The 20,045-nt window shown below is 52.0% G+C and overlaps 1 protein-coding gene across 1 annotated transcript in view; it reads right to left on the bottom strand.

Moving 5' to 3' along the window:
- FAM178B (family with sequence similarity 178 member B) overlaps positions 1-19,430 on the bottom strand; it is an 89,086-nt gene extending 69,656 nt beyond the window's left edge. The window contains 6 exon segments of the mRNA XM_059079646.2: positions 5,599-5,751; positions 10,454-10,561; positions 13,224-13,285; positions 14,314-14,708; positions 14,908-14,977; positions 19,401-19,430. Of these exon segments, the coding sequence (XP_058935629.1) occupies positions 5,599-5,751; positions 10,454-10,561; positions 13,224-13,285; positions 14,314-14,708; positions 14,908-14,977; positions 19,401-19,430 (818 nt within the window).
- Between the last annotated feature and the right edge of the window lie 615 nt (positions 19,431-20,045).

The raw sequence follows: 20,045 nt of genomic DNA, 5'->3' as shown, positions 1-20,045 counted from the left end.
AGAAGATGGGAAAGTAACAGAAAGGGGCCCAAGACGGGGAAGTTTGGGGAAGGAAATAACCACCAAGGGTGCCACGTGGGACTCTTTGGAAACCACGTGAGCAGCGACGGTCCCAGGGCCAAGGGGGAAGGGCGCTCAGACTCTCCATGCTCCCGGCGCCCTAACCTGAGATTCCATTCCCCACTGGATCCGGTGGGGCCTTTCCCTCCCGCCAGGAGCTGCTGGTGTGGAGAGGAGCCCTGGTTTGAGTACACTGTTGCCCCGATAGATCATCTGGACCCATAGGATCCCAGGGCCCTGTACCACGAGGAGTTGATATATTTTGTGTGGTTTTAGGGCCTCTGGCGGAAGGTGCTTCGTTTCAGAGGGGCTGGCTGGACTTCATCGCCCTCTTGTCCTCCTGGGCGTCCCGTGGAGGCTGGGTGTGGGGTAGGATTCTCCTGTTCTGTCCGTGTTTGCTGAATGCCTCTTTGCTCTCTTTCTAGATAAAGTCCTAAAGGCCATTAATAAGGATTCCAGAAAATGAAGAAAAAGTAACTTCATGTTTGTTCTTCTTTTTTAATGGCCAAATCCAGGCAAAGAACTTTTCAGACAGCATTTAAAGTCATGACTCTAGAGAGAAATTTCCTCGGTCGGCCCAACCCCCTCCTCTCCTTTTTAAAAAGATCATCATATTTTAATCTGCCAGGAACAGAATACTCCAAAACAAAGATTCTCCCCGGAGCCAAGCTGCTGTCTGCTTGAGTATATCCAGGCAATTTACAAATCGTATATGTCTTTTTTTTTTTTTTTCAAATCATTTAGGTTCAGAGGAGAAAGCAGCTTTGTTCTTGTGCTTGTGAAGCTGGCCGTTCTAAAACAGTCCTTTATTTGTACATACAAACATGTGCGTGCCCCAGGGCTGCTGGCACACACCACTCTGCTCCCCGCGGCCAGTCACACGGATACTTCCATGGAGTGACCCCCGCGATGCATGCGTGGTTCAAGCACAGCACCCCGAACACAGACGATACCCAAGCACACCGTGTCTGGAGGGCCTCGCAAAGTGGCAGGACCTGGCCAGGGGCCATGTGGTAAGGAGGCTGGCGCTCCGGGGACTCTAGGAGACTCTGGCTCTGGCTCTGGCATTCTGCTCGGGGGGCGGGGGGGGGCACCCGCCAGCTTCTCAGTAGGGGAATTGATTGTACAAGCCCCTGTAGGCTCAGATAAACACATTTCCGACTGCTGCTCAGAGGGAGAGATACCCCTTGGGTGACAATGTCTCCCTTCTGCTACGCCACTCTGCAGTGCAGTTTCTGCCAGAGAAATGATCAGTCTGCCTTGGAGTTCACTGCTGCTGAGCTAGGCTTAGTCTGTAACACCAGGAGCTGGAGATACGCCGAAAGGGCACTGTCCGGCTGCTGCGCCTCGAAGCGAATGGCTTTCAAGGAATCCTGTGCCGGCAGCTAGATGAGATGCGAGCAGCCTCCTCCGTGCCTGCTCGGTGTGAGGGCAGGCAGCGCTGCCTTGCCTCGTCGCCACTCAGTGGAAGGACAGGCCGGCGGCAGAAGTAACCTCCCGCTTCGGGGAAGGGTGGGGATGGGCCTGGCGTGCAGACACTGCCCTGATCTGAGGCAGGAGGAGAGTCTGCACAGCAGCACGTGGGGAGGCCTGGAGGAGAAGGGAAGCGGGCGGCAGGTGTGTGCGCTGCAAACTCAAGCACCACGGGTTACGGAATCAACTGTTGTCAGATTTACACAAATCCACGGCGTGTCCACAAGCCAAGAATGCTGACGCCGGGTCCAGGTGGGTGCCTGTGCTTGTGGCAAAGCCAAGGTCAAGGTCAGAAGTCATCCTGAGAATGTCAGAATGTCGTGGAGCAAGAAGGGGAGGAGCAGAGCCTCCTGCTGGGCAGCAGATGCCAGGCGGGCCCAGCTGAGCGCGAAGCCCCGGCTGCCAATCCCGAGGATCCCGGGGGCGGGGGGGGGGGGTCCCCACCCGGACAAGGAGCGGCCACAGTCAGAATGCGCTAATCCCCAGCCACCGCGGCAAGGGGGGGGTCAGCCCAAAAGGGGAACCACACAGAACAAAGGCCCCGGCCTGGGTCAGCAGGTCGGGCTCCCTGGCGGAGCTCCGACCTTCTGATTGGACGGTGGGTTCCTGATAAGGCCCATGTCAGGACCCCTCCAGCCCCCATCTCTCGTCTATTTTATGGGCAGCCGTCCCAGAGGGCGAAGTCTCTAAATGCCTCAGGAATCCCAAGTGATGGCAGAGAGATAAACAGCCAGTGCCGTTATTTATACAGAATCAGCTTCCGCGCCTTTGCCAGGCTACTCAAATGTTAGCTTAAGTGAAACGCCGAGGAAAAGAACAGCAACAGACAGCAGTCCAGGCACTCATCCCCGCTCCTCTTCGTTTTCCTTCCTTTGTTTAACCATCAGTGAGCGCCACGCTGGTTAGCAGCCCAGGGATCCCAGCAACAACCCAGCTGGCCACTTCTGCTGGCTCTGGATCTTGGAGGCAGGCGCAGCCGGTTGGGCGGCCCAGCCCCGTCCACACTCTGTAACTGCCGGATTTACTTCACCCGGGCTTTCCCCTGGCAAAACAGGAGCTGGGGCCTGGGCCTCGCGGAGGTCCGGTGCGTGTGCATCCTTCACACCGTGAAGCTCCGACCCACCACCCCCTTCCCTGCCCACTGAAGCCATCGCGGAGGGAGGTCCCCGCCGGTGTATCAGGTACCCCGAGAACACACTGCAAACACCTCACGGGGAGAGCGGCCGGTGCACCCAGAGGACAGACATGGGTCCTGACGCTCCCGCACACACTGCGGGGGCCCGGGGGGGCCCAGGGTACTTCAGTGGGCAATCTCCACGCCCCACCCCCCGCCCCCATGGCACTGGCTCCTGCCTTGGAGCTGCCTGTGGGCGCACGTCCTACAGCTTTTCCACTCGGGAATGGCGGGGGATTGGAGGAGGAGGAAAAAGTTCAGCCCCTGGTACCAGCATCTGTCACAGCATGTGACTCTGGTCCCAGGGAACCGACCTGAGGTCACACGTCCAGCCGGGTGACAAACGAGAGAGGATGGCCCGGGCCACCTCCAGTCCCACAGCTGTAGGTTCTGGGAGGAGATTTCTTGCATGTAAACCTGTGTAGGTCCGAGCCGGGAGGACCAGGCCCGGCGCCCTCCCTTGCTCCGCAATCTGAGACAAACTGCTGGCTTAACCTGTGCCAAGATTTCCCACTTTGTACAGTGGAAAGAAAGACAATATCCCTCTTCACCGAACAGCAAGAAGAAGCAAATCTACTTCAAGAAGTGATTTTTAAAAAATCTCCTTCACTTTTCCCCCCAAACCTCTAATGATAAAAACGATACGTGTTTATCACAGAAAGTGTGGAAAATACAGACGAGTCTAATGAGGAGAATAAAAGTCACCTGAAATCTCACAAAGTGTTTGTTCACTTTTCCCCCGATGAGAAATTGAACCATACTGTTCTTTGAGAGATCAAGTAACATTTTCTTCTTCCTCCATCTTCGTGCTTCCGGCTGCACATAACGGGATAATTATTGAACGGCTAGCAAGTAACCCTCACTCTTGTGTCTGGGCTTGAAGTCCTTGGCACAAACAGGAAATAAAGGATGACCACCCCCCCCATCCCCAGGCTAAAGGGTGACCTTCGGGAAGTGGCCCTTCCCCAGTGCATGGCAGGCGCCCCCTGACCTGGCCGCGGGCAGGGCGCGGGCATTCCTCCAGGAAGCCCCGCGAACCAGGCCCTGCAGCCCCATCTCTGCTCTGCTTCGTGAGCAAACCTGAGGGCGCAGGGTCTGGATTCCCTGCTCCAGGGAAGCTGGCTGGCCACCTGGCCCCATTTGGCACAGCCGCTCGGATCCCAGGCCACCGCACCACAGGCCATCTCATCTGTCCAACACTTCCTGCCGGCCATCCAGCCTGGGACAGAAAACCTGCTGTTGGCACAAAGCCTGAGGAGAAGCAGCTCAGGAAGCCGCCTGCCTTTCCCCTCTTATCTCCTCCCCTGCCCAGCCGTGCTCTGTCCCTCTCCTTCCTCCAGCTCCACTATCTTTCTTCTTTCTCTTCATTCCTTTTTCCCTTTTCATCATCTCTTTATTAGAAATAGTTTCAATTTGGCAATAGGAACTTTTACCAATATGCATACCCTCAGACCCAATCACCTCCCGTCACATCCAGGGATCTATTCCAGAACTGCAGACAAAATACGTCTGTATAAGGATACTCTCTACCACATTGTTTACAGTGGTGGCGGGCGGGTGGGGGGGGAGTTGGAAACAACCTCTATGTTGAGAAAAATGAGGAAAATGGTTAGATACGTTAGGGCATCAAGGCCATGGGATACAGTTTCACCATTAACGTTTCTTTGTCTACTTGCAACTTTTGGGCTTTGTTTGGATTCTGATTTCAACAACATATTAAAAAACACTTAAAAGACAATCAAGGAAATCTGAATGCTGACTGATATTAATGCTACTAAGAAATTCCTATATTTTTTAGGTGTAATAATGTATTGAAGTTTTGTCTAAAGATAGAGTCTTTTAGAGACACAGACTGAAGTACTTACAGAATTAAATTGTATGTGTCTGGGATTTGCTTAAAAATAATCCCGAGGGGACAACGTTAGTGGAGCAGGGGTAGAGATGAACCAAGATTGGCTTTGAGTTGGTTGATGTTGAGTGATGGGTACATGGAGGTACACTCTACTTTTATGTATGTTTGAAACTTCCCATGATAAAGAGTTTTAAAGGAAACACATCAAAACATTGTTATCTTTCTATTATAAAATAAGATGGACTAGCTGGAAAAGAGAACAAGATTCCTGCATTCAAGGGCTAATGGGGCCCCAACCTCCACGTGGCTTACAGGCTGGGGCAGGGGTTGCGGGGGGTGGTGGTGCTGGTGGCCTCTCCTCCATCCCCTCAGCCGCCAAGGCCCAGCAGGGCACCAGCCCCCTGGAGGGCCGTTGCACTGTATCCTGCACGCTTTCTCTCTCTCTTATTCTTAGACATGTGAACTCACAGTTGCAAGTGCTGCGCGGTATTGTGGTAAAGTTTTCAAAAATCCCCTGACAAATCAACATAGTCAGGGGTTATGTGATAATTGCCCATGAACAGCTTCTAACGAGAGGAGGACCAGGTGGCCTGTCCTAACGTTATACAGAGCGTACCCGGGGTTGGGGTACAGCATCACACACAGACCCGAGGAGGAGGAGGAAGTGGCCATGACAGGCTCTGGAGAACTGCTGGATGGCCGGGAAAGTGGCTCCAGTGTTGACGGAGACATAACCCCAAAGGCATGTATGATGGGTGTGACCAGAGCCGTTCCATGAAAACTGGGGCATGGGGGAGTAAGAGGCAACACAACCACAGAACAGATGCCTAATGTCTGCTGTAATGCAAGATTTTTTAAAGTGTGTACGTCTAAATTAGTAAATGAAATATTATAAGTAGACGTGCGCCATTTCATCTGTTCCCCTAAAAGCTGACATATCCAAATTGGCAAAACACAGCTTTGGCTTGCCTCGCTTGGGGTGGTCCTTACCGCTGGGTTCCCTGAGGGAGGGGCCTGGTAATGCCGCACCCACGTTTACCTGAGGAACAGCTCTTCCAGCGGGCTCTGTGGCTTCAGGTGTGAACAGTCCAGGATGCAGGGCAGAGGGTGATGCCGGGGTAGAAACACAGTCTCGCCTGGATGTGCTGCTGGGATGGCCTGCACTGACACGGAGAACCTCTCCACCAGCTTCCTGGCAAAGCAAGGGGCGGGGGAGCCGGCCGTCAGCAGGCACACCTGGTCTGCAGCCTGGAGGGAGGCCAGGGAGGGCCAGATGGCTGCCCCCCCCCCGCCCCCCCCCGCCCTGCAGCCCCGGCCTGGTGGGGACCAGCCCAGGGACACGGCGCCACCTGCTGACGGAGGGGGAGCCCGAGAGATGCAGACGGAGGAGCCCTGCCCCCTCCCACCCTCTGTCAGACCCCAACCCCTCCCTCAGGGCCTTAGTGCAGGAGCCAGAATCCTGGTCCCAAATCCCGCCCCACCCATGGGCTGTGTTCAGACTTTCACTGAGAGCCCAAGACTGCGAGGGCCAGGGGCTGATGGATGAGTCAGGCGTGGGTTGGCCTTGCAAGGCCAGGAAAAGTGTTAACGGGATCACGGCAATGCCCTCCAGCAAGGGGACCAGCCTCAGAGCTGCCACACGGTGCCTCGACGATGGGAGGACCCTCCCCGGCTTGGACTGCTTGGACTCTCCCTCTGAGCAGCGTCCTCGAGCTCCTGTAAGCAGGAGGACTCTCCAGGGAGCCTGCGAAATGCAGACACCCAGGCCCGTGCTGCCCTGAGAGTCTCATTTAGCGGATCAGAGCTGGGCTGCACGGACAGGGAAGAAACGGGGAGAAAGAGAGGGGATACATTCCGACTCGATGGGCACGCTTCTAAGGGAGGCGGTGAAGAGGGTTCCTAAGAATGAGGCAGATCTCTGCACCACACGCAGGATGGAATGATCCCCTGGGCGCAGTATGCAGTGGGTGAAAATAGCAAGTTGCAGAATAGGAGGTGCGTGTGTGCGCGCGCGCGTGCGCACGTGCAAGTCAACACACAGACGTGCACACGCACGTTCTTAGACACAGGCAACACCCCCCACACACACACATCTGACGCGCCCAACCGAGGTCTGGGGTCGTCCCTAGGGAATGGGATGGGGGAGGGGAAGGAAGAAGAGACATTTCCTGTTTATTTCACGCAACTGTGTGCGGCTTGATTTTGCAGTAACATAACATACACTTAACAATAAAAATAACAAAATAAAACGAGCCACAGGCACTGCACCCCCCACCCCCTCACCAGAGGAAGGCCCATACCCAGGTTCTCAGCCAGGCCCTGAGGCAGTGAACCCGGAGGGGACACTGCCAGGGACTCCGCGAGGATCTGGGACCGAGTGGCCGGCACTGGAAGGGGAGGTGCAGAGCTGGCGGCCCACCAGCTGGCCAGGGGAAACCTGTCACTCTCTGGCCAAGTGACCCAAGGTCAGGAGGGTCATCCTAAGGATGAAATGGCACAATGAATGGGAATGACGTCGGAAAACTGCGGAGATTCTGATCCCGCAGCCTTTGGAAGCAGCCTTGGCAAATCACCCCACAAATGGTGAAACAATTTTCTGTTCTGTTAATTTCTTTGCTCTTTGAGTTTTTGGCTATCTACGGTTCCCTACGTTGTTTTCATAATTTTAAGAAAGGTATAAATTATTAGAAGTTTGTAAGAACTAGGCTCATCTGTAAAAAGGTCTCAGATCCTGTCCCCCAAACCATCGTTCAAAGGGACTTCTGTGATATTAACTATAATGTATGTGCATTATTAAGAACTCTGAGATGACTCTCTCGCATCTAATTGAGGATTTCCTGTGCAGCCCAGAACTGAGGATAAAGGATGATGCTGTGGTATAAATATCCTCCCCTCCCCTGCCCCAGCACACACATAAGGTCTTTTAACTTTAAGGAACAGAGAATATAGGACATTGTCTATTCAAGACGCAAGCAGTCCGCGGAGCAGCAAATGATCTGCTCAGGATGCTTGGGGGCCTTTCTCTGATGCGCAATTGTGGTAGTCACGTGACTCCTGGTCACAGGCGACCTGCCCGCCAGATGGTAGCCAGCCCCCAGCCTCGGCCTCACCCCTCCCAGACCCACACCCCTGCCTGGCACCCCCCCATCCCACCCCCGGCCCCATTCAGGGATGGAAGAGGCTGCTGGCTTTGCACATCAGTGAGTAATTTTCTTTGAAGCAGAGAACTGAATTGTCCCATCAAAATGATCCCACATCAAAACGACCACCTCAGTGGCTGCTGTCAAAAAAGACTTTCTCAAAGTACTACTTGAAAAGGTCACGTGCCCAGAAAATTATCAGCAATTTCATAGCCTGGAACACCGTATGGCCAGATAACTCCCTCTCTGTGGGGAATTTTCAAAACATCCAGGCCATAGCTTCCAGAATCCTGGATGCACTCAGGAGAAAGGCAAAGAGCTAGAAAGATTATTCTGGCTACAGAGATGTCTCAAAACGTTTACTTCCAAGGCTATCCATCCAGTGAGCGGGGAACCTGGGAAGCGAATCCAGGGCCCCTGACATAGAAAACTGCTTCATCACTCGTGGTGCCACCAAGGCCTTTGGCCCAAAGCCGCTGATTCCATTCAGTCCTCATGCTCTGCAGGGAGCCATCGTGAGACCGCGAGGCACCCTCTCCCTGCCCCTGGGGCAGCGTGTGCAAACGGGGACCAGTTAGGAGACAGGCGTCCCCTAATCCGGGCCAGGGGCCGGCAACTTCACACAGGCTGTGGCCTCCTCTCGCCCGCCCGTTTCCGTAAACGAGGTCTCAGTGCGACACAGGCAGGCTCGCCGGTTACGGATGGCGGACGTGGTTGACGGGTGCTTTCCCGCCATGGCAGCACAGGCACGTAGCCGCCGACAGGCTTGCATGGTCCTCAAAGCCTGACATGTTTACTATTCACAGGCTTTACAGAAAGTCTGCTGATCCCCGATCAAGTCCAAAGACAGTTAGCAGAAAGACTTGAGAAAAAAAGCGCACGGGCCGCCAAGGTGCTGCGTGGGATCCTCTCTGGGCATCAGTGACGGTGGGAACCATCTGGGGGTCCTGAGAGTGGGGGCCCCCAGGTGTCTGTGGGTCATCGCTCACGCCCCTCGGTGAGTGGGTGCAGAAGGCTGACTCAGCCTGAGCACCCACAGCAGACCATCACGGCTGGGACCTGAATAAGGTCACCCGGACGGGCAGGCAATCCAGGGTGCGTGGACCAGCCTGCCCCGAGTCACATGGGGGCACGCAGGGCCTGAGCGGGGGAGGGGCGAAAGGAAAGGAAGGCAGACACACAGATCTGTCCTCGCTCCACTTTCCCCCTCGGCTGCTGCCCCGTCTTCTCTTTTGCCGTCTCCTCTCGTTCTCCTCGGAACCTATTTCAGGCAGGCTCGCCCCCAGTCGCCCCCCAGGGCTGCTCCTGTCAGGGTCACCATGACCTCTCCGTTGTGCCCTCCGGCCCCTGCCCTTCTCTCTGTGCCGGGCTCCCGGCTGATCTCATCTGGTTTTGCAGCTCTAAATGTCACCTATACATGGTGATTCCCAAGCTGGCCTCTCTTAGACAAGGGCGTCCTTGTCTTGGTCTCACCCCGGGGGTCCCCCAAGTGAACCCTTGTGCCCGTGCCTGTCACCCCCCAGTGTGCGGCACTCAGCCCGCCTCCATTAAACACAACTCCGACCTTCTGGCTGCTCAGGCCCAAATCCCCGGGGTCCCTCTGATTCCTCTCTTTCTTCCAGAGCCTCCATCCAGCTCGTCAGCGAACCCCCTCGGTTCTACCCTGAAAACGTACCCAGAGTTTGCCTCCTCCTCACCACCCGGCCCTGACTTCTCCGGGATTACTACCACGGCGCCCCCCCGAGTCTACCCTCCACCCTGTTCAGATGAAGCGGCAGCTTCCCGCGGCCTCCCTGACCTCTTCTCCCCTCACTGCTGCCGCCGCAAGGCCCTCCCAGGGCCCCCTCTCAGCATCTTCAGGGCTCTGCTGAAAAGTCAGCCACTCAGGCCTTCCCTGACCCCTCCTCCGAATCTTCCAGCCCCCCCAGCACTGCTGACGCCCCCTGCCCACTCTCTCCTTTCTCATGAGCACTTGTCACACAGCTTCCTTCATTCACCGTGTGCATTGGTGGTCTCCCCGCCCTGACGGCGAGCAACACGGGGGCAGAGACCTCTGCCTGGTTCTCTTCCTGCTGTATCCCCGGAGTCTGCACAGAGCCTAGCACAAAGTTGGCACATAACAGATGTTTAACGGATGGGTGGACAGACGGACGGACAAATGGATGCGTGGATAACAGGGTACCCTGAAGATGAATTCAACTGTGGTCCTCAGGTATCGCCGAGACTCCGTGGTACAGATGACTCCAGCCCTCCCTCCAGCCAATGGGCCAGCAGACTCCGGCCCAGACGACAGCTCTGACAGAAGCCGCCTTCCTTTCCCACACAGGGGAAGACAGAAAATGTCACGTGGCTGTATTTTCCCGTTTAAAGTCAGTGTTCATTCAGACTGTAGTTTGAGACCTGGTTCCACACGTTTGGGCAGACAACTGGGGAAGAGCAGGCCGTATTTTATACCTCTGTGTCTTCAAAGGCCCACACTAGACGCTGACACACAGTAGGTGAATAAATGCTTCTCCACTAGACGCTGACACACAGTAGGTGAATAAATGCTTCTCGAATCAATGAACAGATGTGGGATTAAGAGAAGGATGTGGGCTGAGAACTCATCAACAGCACACAAATCGCGGCTGAAACCATCCAAAACCAAGGGCAGGTGAGCTCTGAAACCCTCTGCCTGGAGAGGCGGGTGTGGGGACTTGGCCCCGAGTGGGTGCACGGCTCCCCCCGCCCCCACCCTGTGCCCACTCCCCGCACCTGTGCTCTGGTGTGAGCGGCACTTCATCTTCATCAAGATCCAAGGAGTTGAGGTCAAGACAGTCCTGCAGAAGCAGCTTCTCTCGCTCCTGCTCCTGGGCCTGTTCCCTGCCAGAAGGTGAGAGGTGACAACAGGGTCAGTGCAGTGCCTGCTCATCCGGCCCCGTCACTGGGCGGCAGGGGCCTCCCTGGGCACAGCAAGGCCTAGGCACGGGGACCAGGGAGCCCGGAGCCCTGTCTCCCTGCACAAAGCTCTCAAACTTAGATTCCTGGGGCGGGGGAGGGACTGCACTGCATCGGCTGTGCTGCCTGAAAGAAGACAGTTTACGGTACCCAACTTCAAACGCACCTTTGTTTGTGTACTTCGTTCTGGCCTTTGCTCGCTTTTTAACACAGCAGGGACAGGGCCTAGCACTTCTGCTCCTCCCGGGTCGAGCCACACTGACCAGGAGCAGCCCCTGTGCCCGTGGCTCCCCCGGACCTGCCTCTCCAGCCCCAAGTGGCAGCCCCCCAGGGCCTGCTCCTTCCCTACTGCACCTGCCCTGCCCCTGAGTCCGTTTTCTCCCTCTAGGCCTGAGCGCCTCACTTCCCTTTTCAATCGGCCCCACCAGAGGCCCTGTGGGCCGACCATCATCTTGCTGGAGCCCGGCTCCCTCACCTCCTGCCACACACAAACCCCAAGGGGGCACCAGTCCCCGCTTGGCCTTCTGCGTCCTTGTTCCCTCCGGCTGTTGAGGGAGCCCTGGGAGCCCCCCCGGGCCCTCACCCTGCCCTCCGGGTGCTCACCCTGGCTTTGCCCACTGGTCCTCAGTTCTCAAAGGCTTTGCCTCCAGCCCAGCCTGTCTTGGGTTCAGATGCTTTGAGCCAGCCACTAGATGGATGATTTCCAGCCAAACGTGGCCAGTCCTTCTGACATGGCGCGCCCAATTCTCAATTCCTCTTCCCTACACAGGCCCCAGCCAGCCAGGGCAGCAGGTCCCACGGGAGCTCCCCGAGGCCCCGTCTCATCACCATTCACCCTATCCCCGCCCCCTCCACGCTTCCCATCCATTCTCCATAACGCAGCCTGAGCACACTCTCTGAAGCACGTGGCAAAACACATCAGGACCTGCTTAAAATTCACCCACGACTCGACCCTGTGTTCATGAGGCTCCCGTTCTCATCTCGGCCGCGTCTCCTGCTCTGTCCACTCCCCACACTCTGGCACCGAGAATTCCAGTCCTAGCCAGCCAGGAGAGGCACGGTCTGTCCTTCCTGCCTTTACATGTGTGGTCACTCCTGCTGCCCTCCCAACGCTTATCCTCCAAGGTCCAAGGACAAGGACCGCCCCCACCCCCTCCGGGAGCCTGTCCTGACTCCCAGGCTAAGTTAGATGCCACCGTTCCAGGCCCCTCCATAGCAGCTTTACAGCGCGGGAAATACTAGAATCATTGCGTTCAACTGCAGGTGAGCGGGGCTCACCATCATATCTGTATATCCGGTGCCTGGCACAGGGCACAGCGCACAGCAGGAACCTTCCCATACCAGGCGTTGAGGAGCGGGTAGCTCCCCACGCGTGTTCACTTTCCTGCTGACACTTCTGAGTATCTAATATACTTACAGCTGGATACCGTGCACACATACAGACACGGCCCCTTCCCTAACTTACCCTCTGGTTAGGAAAAAATATAAACAACAGCAACAAAACTCATGGGCTATTAAGAGCCCAGAGGAGGAAGATGACTCTGGGGTGGGGTCAGGAATAGACACAGGGGAGAAAACAATCATTCATCCCACACGTGTATTTAACCCCCTCTTGCGGGGCAAGAGCATGGGCTGGGAATTGGGAAAAACTGAGACCAGTGAGATGTCATTCCGGCAAGAACCCAAGCGTCAGACAGCAGCACCGCCTCTTCGCTTCCGCAAAGTGAGTGTGCACACAATGAGCAAAAACAGCACCCGAGAAGGGACGAGAACACAGAAGGATAAGCCTGTGGGCAACGTGCTCCCGGGCATCAAGGCGCAAGCCCAGGGGTGAAGCCCGCCACATCCCGGCCCCAGTCCGCGCGCGCAATGGAGGAGCAGGATTCTAGTGTCTTCACCACTAAGTGGGCCCTCAGTGCAAGTCAACCACGGCACCCGCTTTCCAGTAAAGAAAGAGCACCGGGGTTGGTTTCCATCCCCACCTCCGCCTCCCTAAGGGATTTCCAGTTCTGATGGGATGTGACTTTTGCCTTTAGAAACCAACTTCCACGTGAGACATGCTCACCGTAATCCCCGGGGGGAGGGCAGGTGAACTAGACCAAGCGCTAGGGAATAACGAGCAAAGCGTGCTCAGGTGACGGCGCGGGGCAGGGCGCAGGAAAAGCTGGCACCTTAGCCCCCACCCCTCCCACTCCACCTCCGTCACCGTCGAGTCAGTCATCAGGCCGTGCGCCTCGGCATCAAAGCAGTGTGCCTCTTCCGCTTCGCTCAGTGGGAGCTGAGCAAGCCCTAAACTGGCATGAACTGGGCAGAATAGCGCCGAGGTGGAGAGAGAACCGGAACGAGGGCTCTGTGCGTGGTGAGGGTCCGGGGCTCTCTGCCTCAGAGATGCTGCCCTTTGACGCGCTACTGTTCTGCACACTCGTTATTCACCAGGGCACACAGGGCACTCAGGAGGCATGCTCATGGCGGGGGTCGGCTGCTTTATCCTGAGAGGAATTTGCTCTGAGTCTCTGAGGACAAACCCATGAAATTACTGCCAACCCCACAGAAAGGAAGACCCCCATGACGGACCCTCCCCACTCACCTCTTCTCCTGCAGTAGGTAATCCAAGCTGTTGACGTAGCACTCGGAGCCCCCAGAGGCAAGCTGGAGAAGCCACGTGGGAATGGGCAAGAAAGAGAAAGAAAAAGACAGAGGGAAAAAGAATAAAACCGAAGCTACGTTAAGCCCTTTACTTATTTTGTTTACTTTTCTGAACAGGCAATACATTCACTCGCTCACTTCCATCCCCAGCCGCCCAGGTCCCTCCCCACAGGTGACCACAGGTGTTCACTGCTGGCTGTGCTGAGATACTGTACGCACAGACAAGCAAACGGTAACACATCATAGACTTTCTCCTTCAACACAGGTGGTAGCACGCTACGCCCCCATTCTGTACTTTGCTGATTTTCAGTTAACAATATGTCTTCAGGGTCATTCCATATCAATACTAAAGAGATAGTTTCTGTTTTGTTTTGTTTTTTTTAAAAAACCCCTTCCATGGTATTCTGATTTATGATTAGAACATAATTTATTAGTTCCCTAGTGACTGGCATTTTGGTTATTGGCAATCTTGAGCTATTACAAATAAATAAATCCTATTAGAATAAATTTCCCGGCTCTATGGGCACTCAAATGGCCCCAGTCTTCCCAGCAACCACAGTTTATTCCCGGCTTAAAGTTCATCACTGAAGTTTCCACTTAGGAACCCCAGGTCGCTGGACCACGGTTAGCTGAGGCTTTGTGCCTGACCTCGCCCAGACCCATGGTCCCAACCAGAGCTGCAAAAGCCTTGAAGGGACCCACACAGGGGCGGCATCAAATACGGCACCAGCCCAGGCATTTTTATTAGCAGGAGTCAGGAGCAGAAATAAAGGGAGAGATGCAGCCCAGCCTTGGGGGCGCAAGCTCCCAGACACGAGGACCCAGGGGCTGGGGAGAGGTGGCGGGGTATGTGTGGCCAGGAAGGGACAGTCAAGGCGAGGTGGCCGAAGGAGGGCAGTTGGGGTGTGGCTGAGGAGGAGTGGCCAGAAAGGGGTGGCCTGGAGGTGACTAAGGAGAGGTGGCTGAAGAGGGGCGGCAAGGAGAGGAGGCCAAGGGGGCAGTTCCCGGCTTACCGAGGTGCGGGAGTCCACCCCTGGCGCTGCAGCCTTTCGCTCCTCCAGTGAGGCCAGACCCCCCATGGCGTCTGGGTCCTGGGGCTCCTGCTTTGACTCCTCAGGCAGCTGGTGGGCCAGTCTCCTCAGGCCCCGAGGCCCCGCCGTGCCTGCCTGCCTCTGGGCTGGGGGCCCGCTGTCAGCCAGCAGGGCCCTCCGCTTCAGGAACTTCACAGGTGGAGGGCTCCAGTCGCTGGGGAACATGTCTCCGTCGGCCTGCATCCTGGGCTTCTTCGACGACTCGGGAGCTGGAGCAGAGGAGGGGCTGCAAAGGCGCCGCGTGGGGTGCAGGAGCCCCCGGTGCAGGGGCTGGTCGAGGCAGCTGCCCTTCAGGTTGGGCAAGAGGATGGGCCTGGCGGCGGCTGCCTGAACCCCTGTGGACGGGACAGAGTCCCGCAGTGTCCCCACCTGCCCGCCACCATCCCAGCCACGCCGCCACACTGGCTGAGGAGAGGGGTGGCTTGGGATGGCTGGGAGAAGCGTGCAAGGAGAGTCCCTCAACTGTGGGTTTTCCACTCCCTCGTGGCCCGAAACCTCAGAAAGGCTCTACCTGCACAGGGGAGTGACACCTACCTTCTCTCCAAGGACAGGCTAGCACCACCTTCTCAGGCTTGGCTATCTGCACACCACTGGGCGTTTTATCCTGGAAGGAACCACCTGTCAGGTGAGGCGAACCTCCAGGAGAGAGCTAAGTGCTCTAGAGGAGGTCCTGGGCCCCTGCGTGCCCAGGAAGGAACTCCCCCTCCAGCTCCACCCCAAGGACTCAACACATGTACCACAAAGATCAAGTTGCTGAGGTGAAGGAGGTTTGATCTGACCTCTCATTTCAAGGACATGATGGGCAAGTGTAAAGACATCAACATTTTTTAAACCTGTATGAAACATTGCATAAAACAACATTATACAAACCTATTGTGGTAATCAATTCATGATGTACGTAAGTCAAATCATTATGCTGTACGCTTTAGATTTATAAAATGGTATATGTCAATTATATCTTAATACAATTGTAAAAAAAGAAAAACATTTTTAAAAGAAAAATCATACTATATGTTAATGAACACACAATGTTTAAAGATGTAATCTGTGCCAATAACAACATAAAGAGGAGGGATGGAGTTGTATAGGAGCAGTTTTTGTGTACTATTGAAGCTAGGTTGGTATTAATTCAAACAAGTCTGTAATAAATTTAAGATATAAATTATAATTTCCAGTGTCACTACTAACAAAATAACTTCAAAATATATAGAAAAGGAAATGAGGAGGGAATCAAAATCACACACTACAAAAAAAATCAGTTAAACACAAAAGAAGGCAGTAATGGATGAACTGAGAAACAAAAAAAGATGTAAGATATATAAGAAACAAATGGTAAAATGGCAGAAATTCTTCCTTATCAGTAATTAGTTTAAACATAAATGGAGTAAATTCTCTAATCAAAAGGCAGATACTGGCAAAATGGACTAAAAAAACGTGATCCAACTATATGCTGTCTACAAGAGATTCACTTTACATCTAAAGATACAAATAGATTGAAAGTGAAAGGATGGAAAAGATACTCCATGTAAATAGAAACCCAAAGAGACCTGGAGTAGCTATATTAGCATCAGAAAAATTAGATGTTAAGTCAAAAATTACTATGAGACAAAGCAAGCCATTATACATTGATATAGGGTCAGTCATCAAGAATATATAACAATTATAAACTTATATACACCTAAAAACAGAGCTCCAAACTATGTGATGCAAAATGACAGAGCCGAAGGGAGAAATAACTATAAAATAATAGCTGAAGGCTTCAATATCTTACTTTCAACAATGAAATTATATGGAAGATCAAAAGAAAACAGAAGACTTGAGCAACACTATAAACCAACTAAACATAACCAGACATACACAGAACCCTTCACCCTGCAACAGCACAATATGCCTTCTTTGCAAATACACGTAGAATTTCTTCAGGATAAATTATATGTTAGGCCAGAAAACAAGTCTCAATAAATTTTAAAACATTGAATTCATATAAAGTATCTTTCCCTATCACAGTAGAAACTAGAAATAAATGACAGAAGAAATTTCACAAATACGTAGACGTAAAACAAACTCTTAAACTATATCTATCTATCTATCTATCTATCTATCTATCTATCTATCTATCTATCTATCTATCTATCTATATACCAAAGGAATAGAACTGAGTTCCAGAAATAAACACATACATCTATGGTCAAATGATTTTCAATAAAGATGCCAAGAACATTCAATGGAGAAAGAAGAGTCTTTTCAACAAATGGTGCTAGGCAACTGGACATCCACATGCAAAAGAATGACACTGGACCCTTGTCTCACCAGACACTATACACAATAATTAATTCAAAATAGATGAAAAACCTAAACAGAAGCACTAAAACCATATGACTCAGAGGAAAACGTAGGGGTAAGTCTTCATGGCTTCAGATTTGGCAATGGTTTCTTAAGATATGACACCAACAGCACAGGCAACAAAAGAAAAAATACATAAATAGGATTTCATCAAAATTTAAAATTTTGCACTTCAAAGGACATTGTCAAGAACATAAAAGGACGACCTATAGAATGTGACAAAATATTTGCAAATCATTGATTTGATTAGGGTCTAGGATCCAGAATATATGAAGAACTCTTACAACTTAGCAACAAAAAGGTAAAAAATCCAATTAAAAAATAAGCAAAAGACTTGAATAGGCATTTTCAAAAGAGGATACACAAAGGGCCAACCAGCACATGAGAAGATGCTCAATGTTAACAGTCACTTTATTAGGGAAGTGTGAATCAAAACCACAATGAAGTAATACTTCACACACACCAGGATGTCTATCATCAGAAACAAAAACAAAAACTAACTAGTGTTGGTGAGGACTGGAGAAATTGGAACCCTCACACATTGCTGTTGTGAACGTAAAATGGTACAGCCACTGTGGAAGACGGGTTAGCAGTTCCTCAGTTAGTTAACGATAGAATTACCGTATGAATTACCAAATGACGCAGGAATTCGACTACTAAGTATATACCCAAAAGAAGTGAAAATAGGTTCTCAGACAAATCCTTGCACATGAATCTTCCCAGTAGCACTCTTCACATAGCCAAAAGGTGGAAATGATGCAAATGCCTATCAGCTACTGAATGGATAAACAAAATGTGGTATATCCACACAATGGAATATTATTGAGCCACACGGGAATGAAGCACTGATACACGCTATAACAATGGATAAACCTCAAAAACGTTATGCTAAGTGAAAGAAGACAGACACAAAAGAATCATATATATGATTCTCTATATATGAAATGCCCAGAGTAGGCAAATCCACAGAGACAGAAAGTAGACTAGTGGTTGCCAGGTGCTGTGGGAGGTGGGCCCACTATCATGAGGAGTGACTGCTTAATGCATAAGCTTTCCTCTTTGGATAATGAAAATGCTCTAGAACTAGACAGCACTAACGCTTGCACAACACCGTGAATGTGCCAAATGCCACTGTACTATACACTTTAAAATGGTTAAAATGCTAAGTCTTATGTATATTTTACCACAATAAAACATAAATAAATATATAAATTATACATGGGGGAAAAGTGTATGCAAAATAATGTCAAGTAAGTAGAGGTCAACACAACTTGGTAGAAATCATGAATTAAAAGGGAAAAAAAAAAAACAGAACTTCCCTGGTGGCACAGTGGTTAAGGATCCCCCTGCCAATGCAGGGGATACGGATTCGAGCCCTGGTCCGGGAAGATCCCACATGCCACAGAGCAACTAAGCCCGTGCGCCACAACCACTGAGCCTGCGCTCTACAGCCCATGAGCCACAACTACTGAGCCCACGTGCCACAACTACTGAAGCCCGTGAACCTAGAGCCCGTGCTCTGCAACAAGAGAAGCCACTGCAATGAGAAGCCCACGCGCTGCAAAGAAGAGCAGCCCCCACTCGCTGCAACTAGAGAAAGCCAGCATGCAGCAACGAAGACCCAACGCAGCTAAAAATAAATAAAAAAAAAATAAACTTGTAAAAAAAAAAGAAAAAAATTACAGAAATATGAAATAACCATATTAAGTGAAGGAGTTATGGTTGTAATTTTTTGCAAGATTGTTTAAATAATAGAATGTTCAAAACGTGTGCCTATCTAAGCACTGGAGGGCAGCATCAGAAGCCTCTAGCGGGACCAGTGAGATGAGGATGGCACGAAAAACCATCCTGTCCTGGTTCTGGCATCCTGCCCTCCTTTGGGCCTTCAGGAGGTGTTGCCCAGGATCACCCATCCTCCCGCTTGCCAGTGGGATTTTTTTCCTAGTTTTTCTGCCTTAAAAAATAATCACTCTTCCTTCCAGTCCTTCTTGAAAACTGCTTCTGATTCAACCTTCCTAAGCATCAACTCAATCGCGTAATCGCCTCTGCTCAGAAGCCATTGCTGGGCAAAGGTACACACATGAGGCATCTTTAGAAGGTGATGAAAATATTCTCCACCTTGACTGAGATGGTGGTTCCTCAAAAACTACATACCATTGTCAAAGCTCACGGACCCGCACACCTAGAAAGGGTAAATTTTACTGGATGTAAGTTATACCTCCATAAACCTAACTTAACAAATAACACCAGCTTCCACTTAGCAAATATTGAGACTTTTCAACATATAAAATTATTTCCACATTAGAAACCACCTGGAGGAAAACACAACATACAAATTCTGTTAAATGAAATGAAAATGCTGCTGGGATAATCTAAGCCATCTCTGTATATAAGGTGTCCACCGTTGGCCTTCCCAGTTCTGCCCTCAATGGGGACCCTGACAAGTGCTAAGAAATCACTGAACTCTCCCCTTGTAAAGGAGAAGTGGGAGCAACGGGGGTTCAAGTCTTGATAGGAGCCCCCCGGTGGCATTTTTTCCTCCCGCTGTGGGGTGATACTTGGGCCATGGTGTGCCTTCTACCTAGCAGGCCTCTTTGGCCCTGGGGAAGCAAGAAGGACCAGGGTGGGGCCCAGTGGAAAGGGAGCCAGAATGGAGGCTTCGGGATGAGCCAAGCAGAGGATACGGTCTGGGAGGTAGGAGAGCAGTTGTCCATCGGGCCCGCAGGACAGGAGAGCAGGCAGGGTGTCAGGGTGAAGGAGCATCAGGGTGCATGTATTAGTCAGCTTGGGCTGCTGTAACAAGTATCACAGACTGGGGGGCTCCAACAACAGACATTTATTTCACAATTCTGTGAGGCTAGATGTCAAAGATCAAGGTGTCAGCAGGGTTGGTTTCTTCTGAACCTGTCTCCTTGGCTTGCACATGGCTCTCTCCTCCCTGTGTCATCCACATGGTTTCTCCTCTGTATGCCTGTGTCCTAAGCTCCTCTTCTTCTAAGGACCCCAGTCATATTGGATTAGGGCTCCACTCTCAATGACCTCATTTAACCCTAATGACCTCTTTAAAGGCCTAATCTCCAAATACAGTCACATTGTGAGGTGCTGGGGGTTAGGACTTCAACATATGAATTTTAGGGGATCACAATTTAGCCCATTATTGTGTGCATTTGGCAGCACATTATTATGGGCACTTGAGCTCTGTGGAAGGTGGAGGCTGCTAGTAGAGGCCTCTAAAAATGCTGAAAATTCTTGATGTGTATCAGAAAGGATGATACTGAACGTCCCAGGTCTTTCCCATGTTCTTGATTCGGACATCATTTTACTGCCGA

This window comes from Kogia breviceps, chromosome 11 (assembly GCF_026419965.1).
Source record: "Kogia breviceps isolate mKogBre1 chromosome 11, mKogBre1 haplotype 1, whole genome shotgun sequence".
Lineage (NCBI taxonomy): Eukaryota > Metazoa > Chordata > Mammalia > Artiodactyla > Physeteridae > Kogia > Kogia breviceps.
This window is presented reverse-complemented; position numbering and strand designations above follow the sequence as displayed.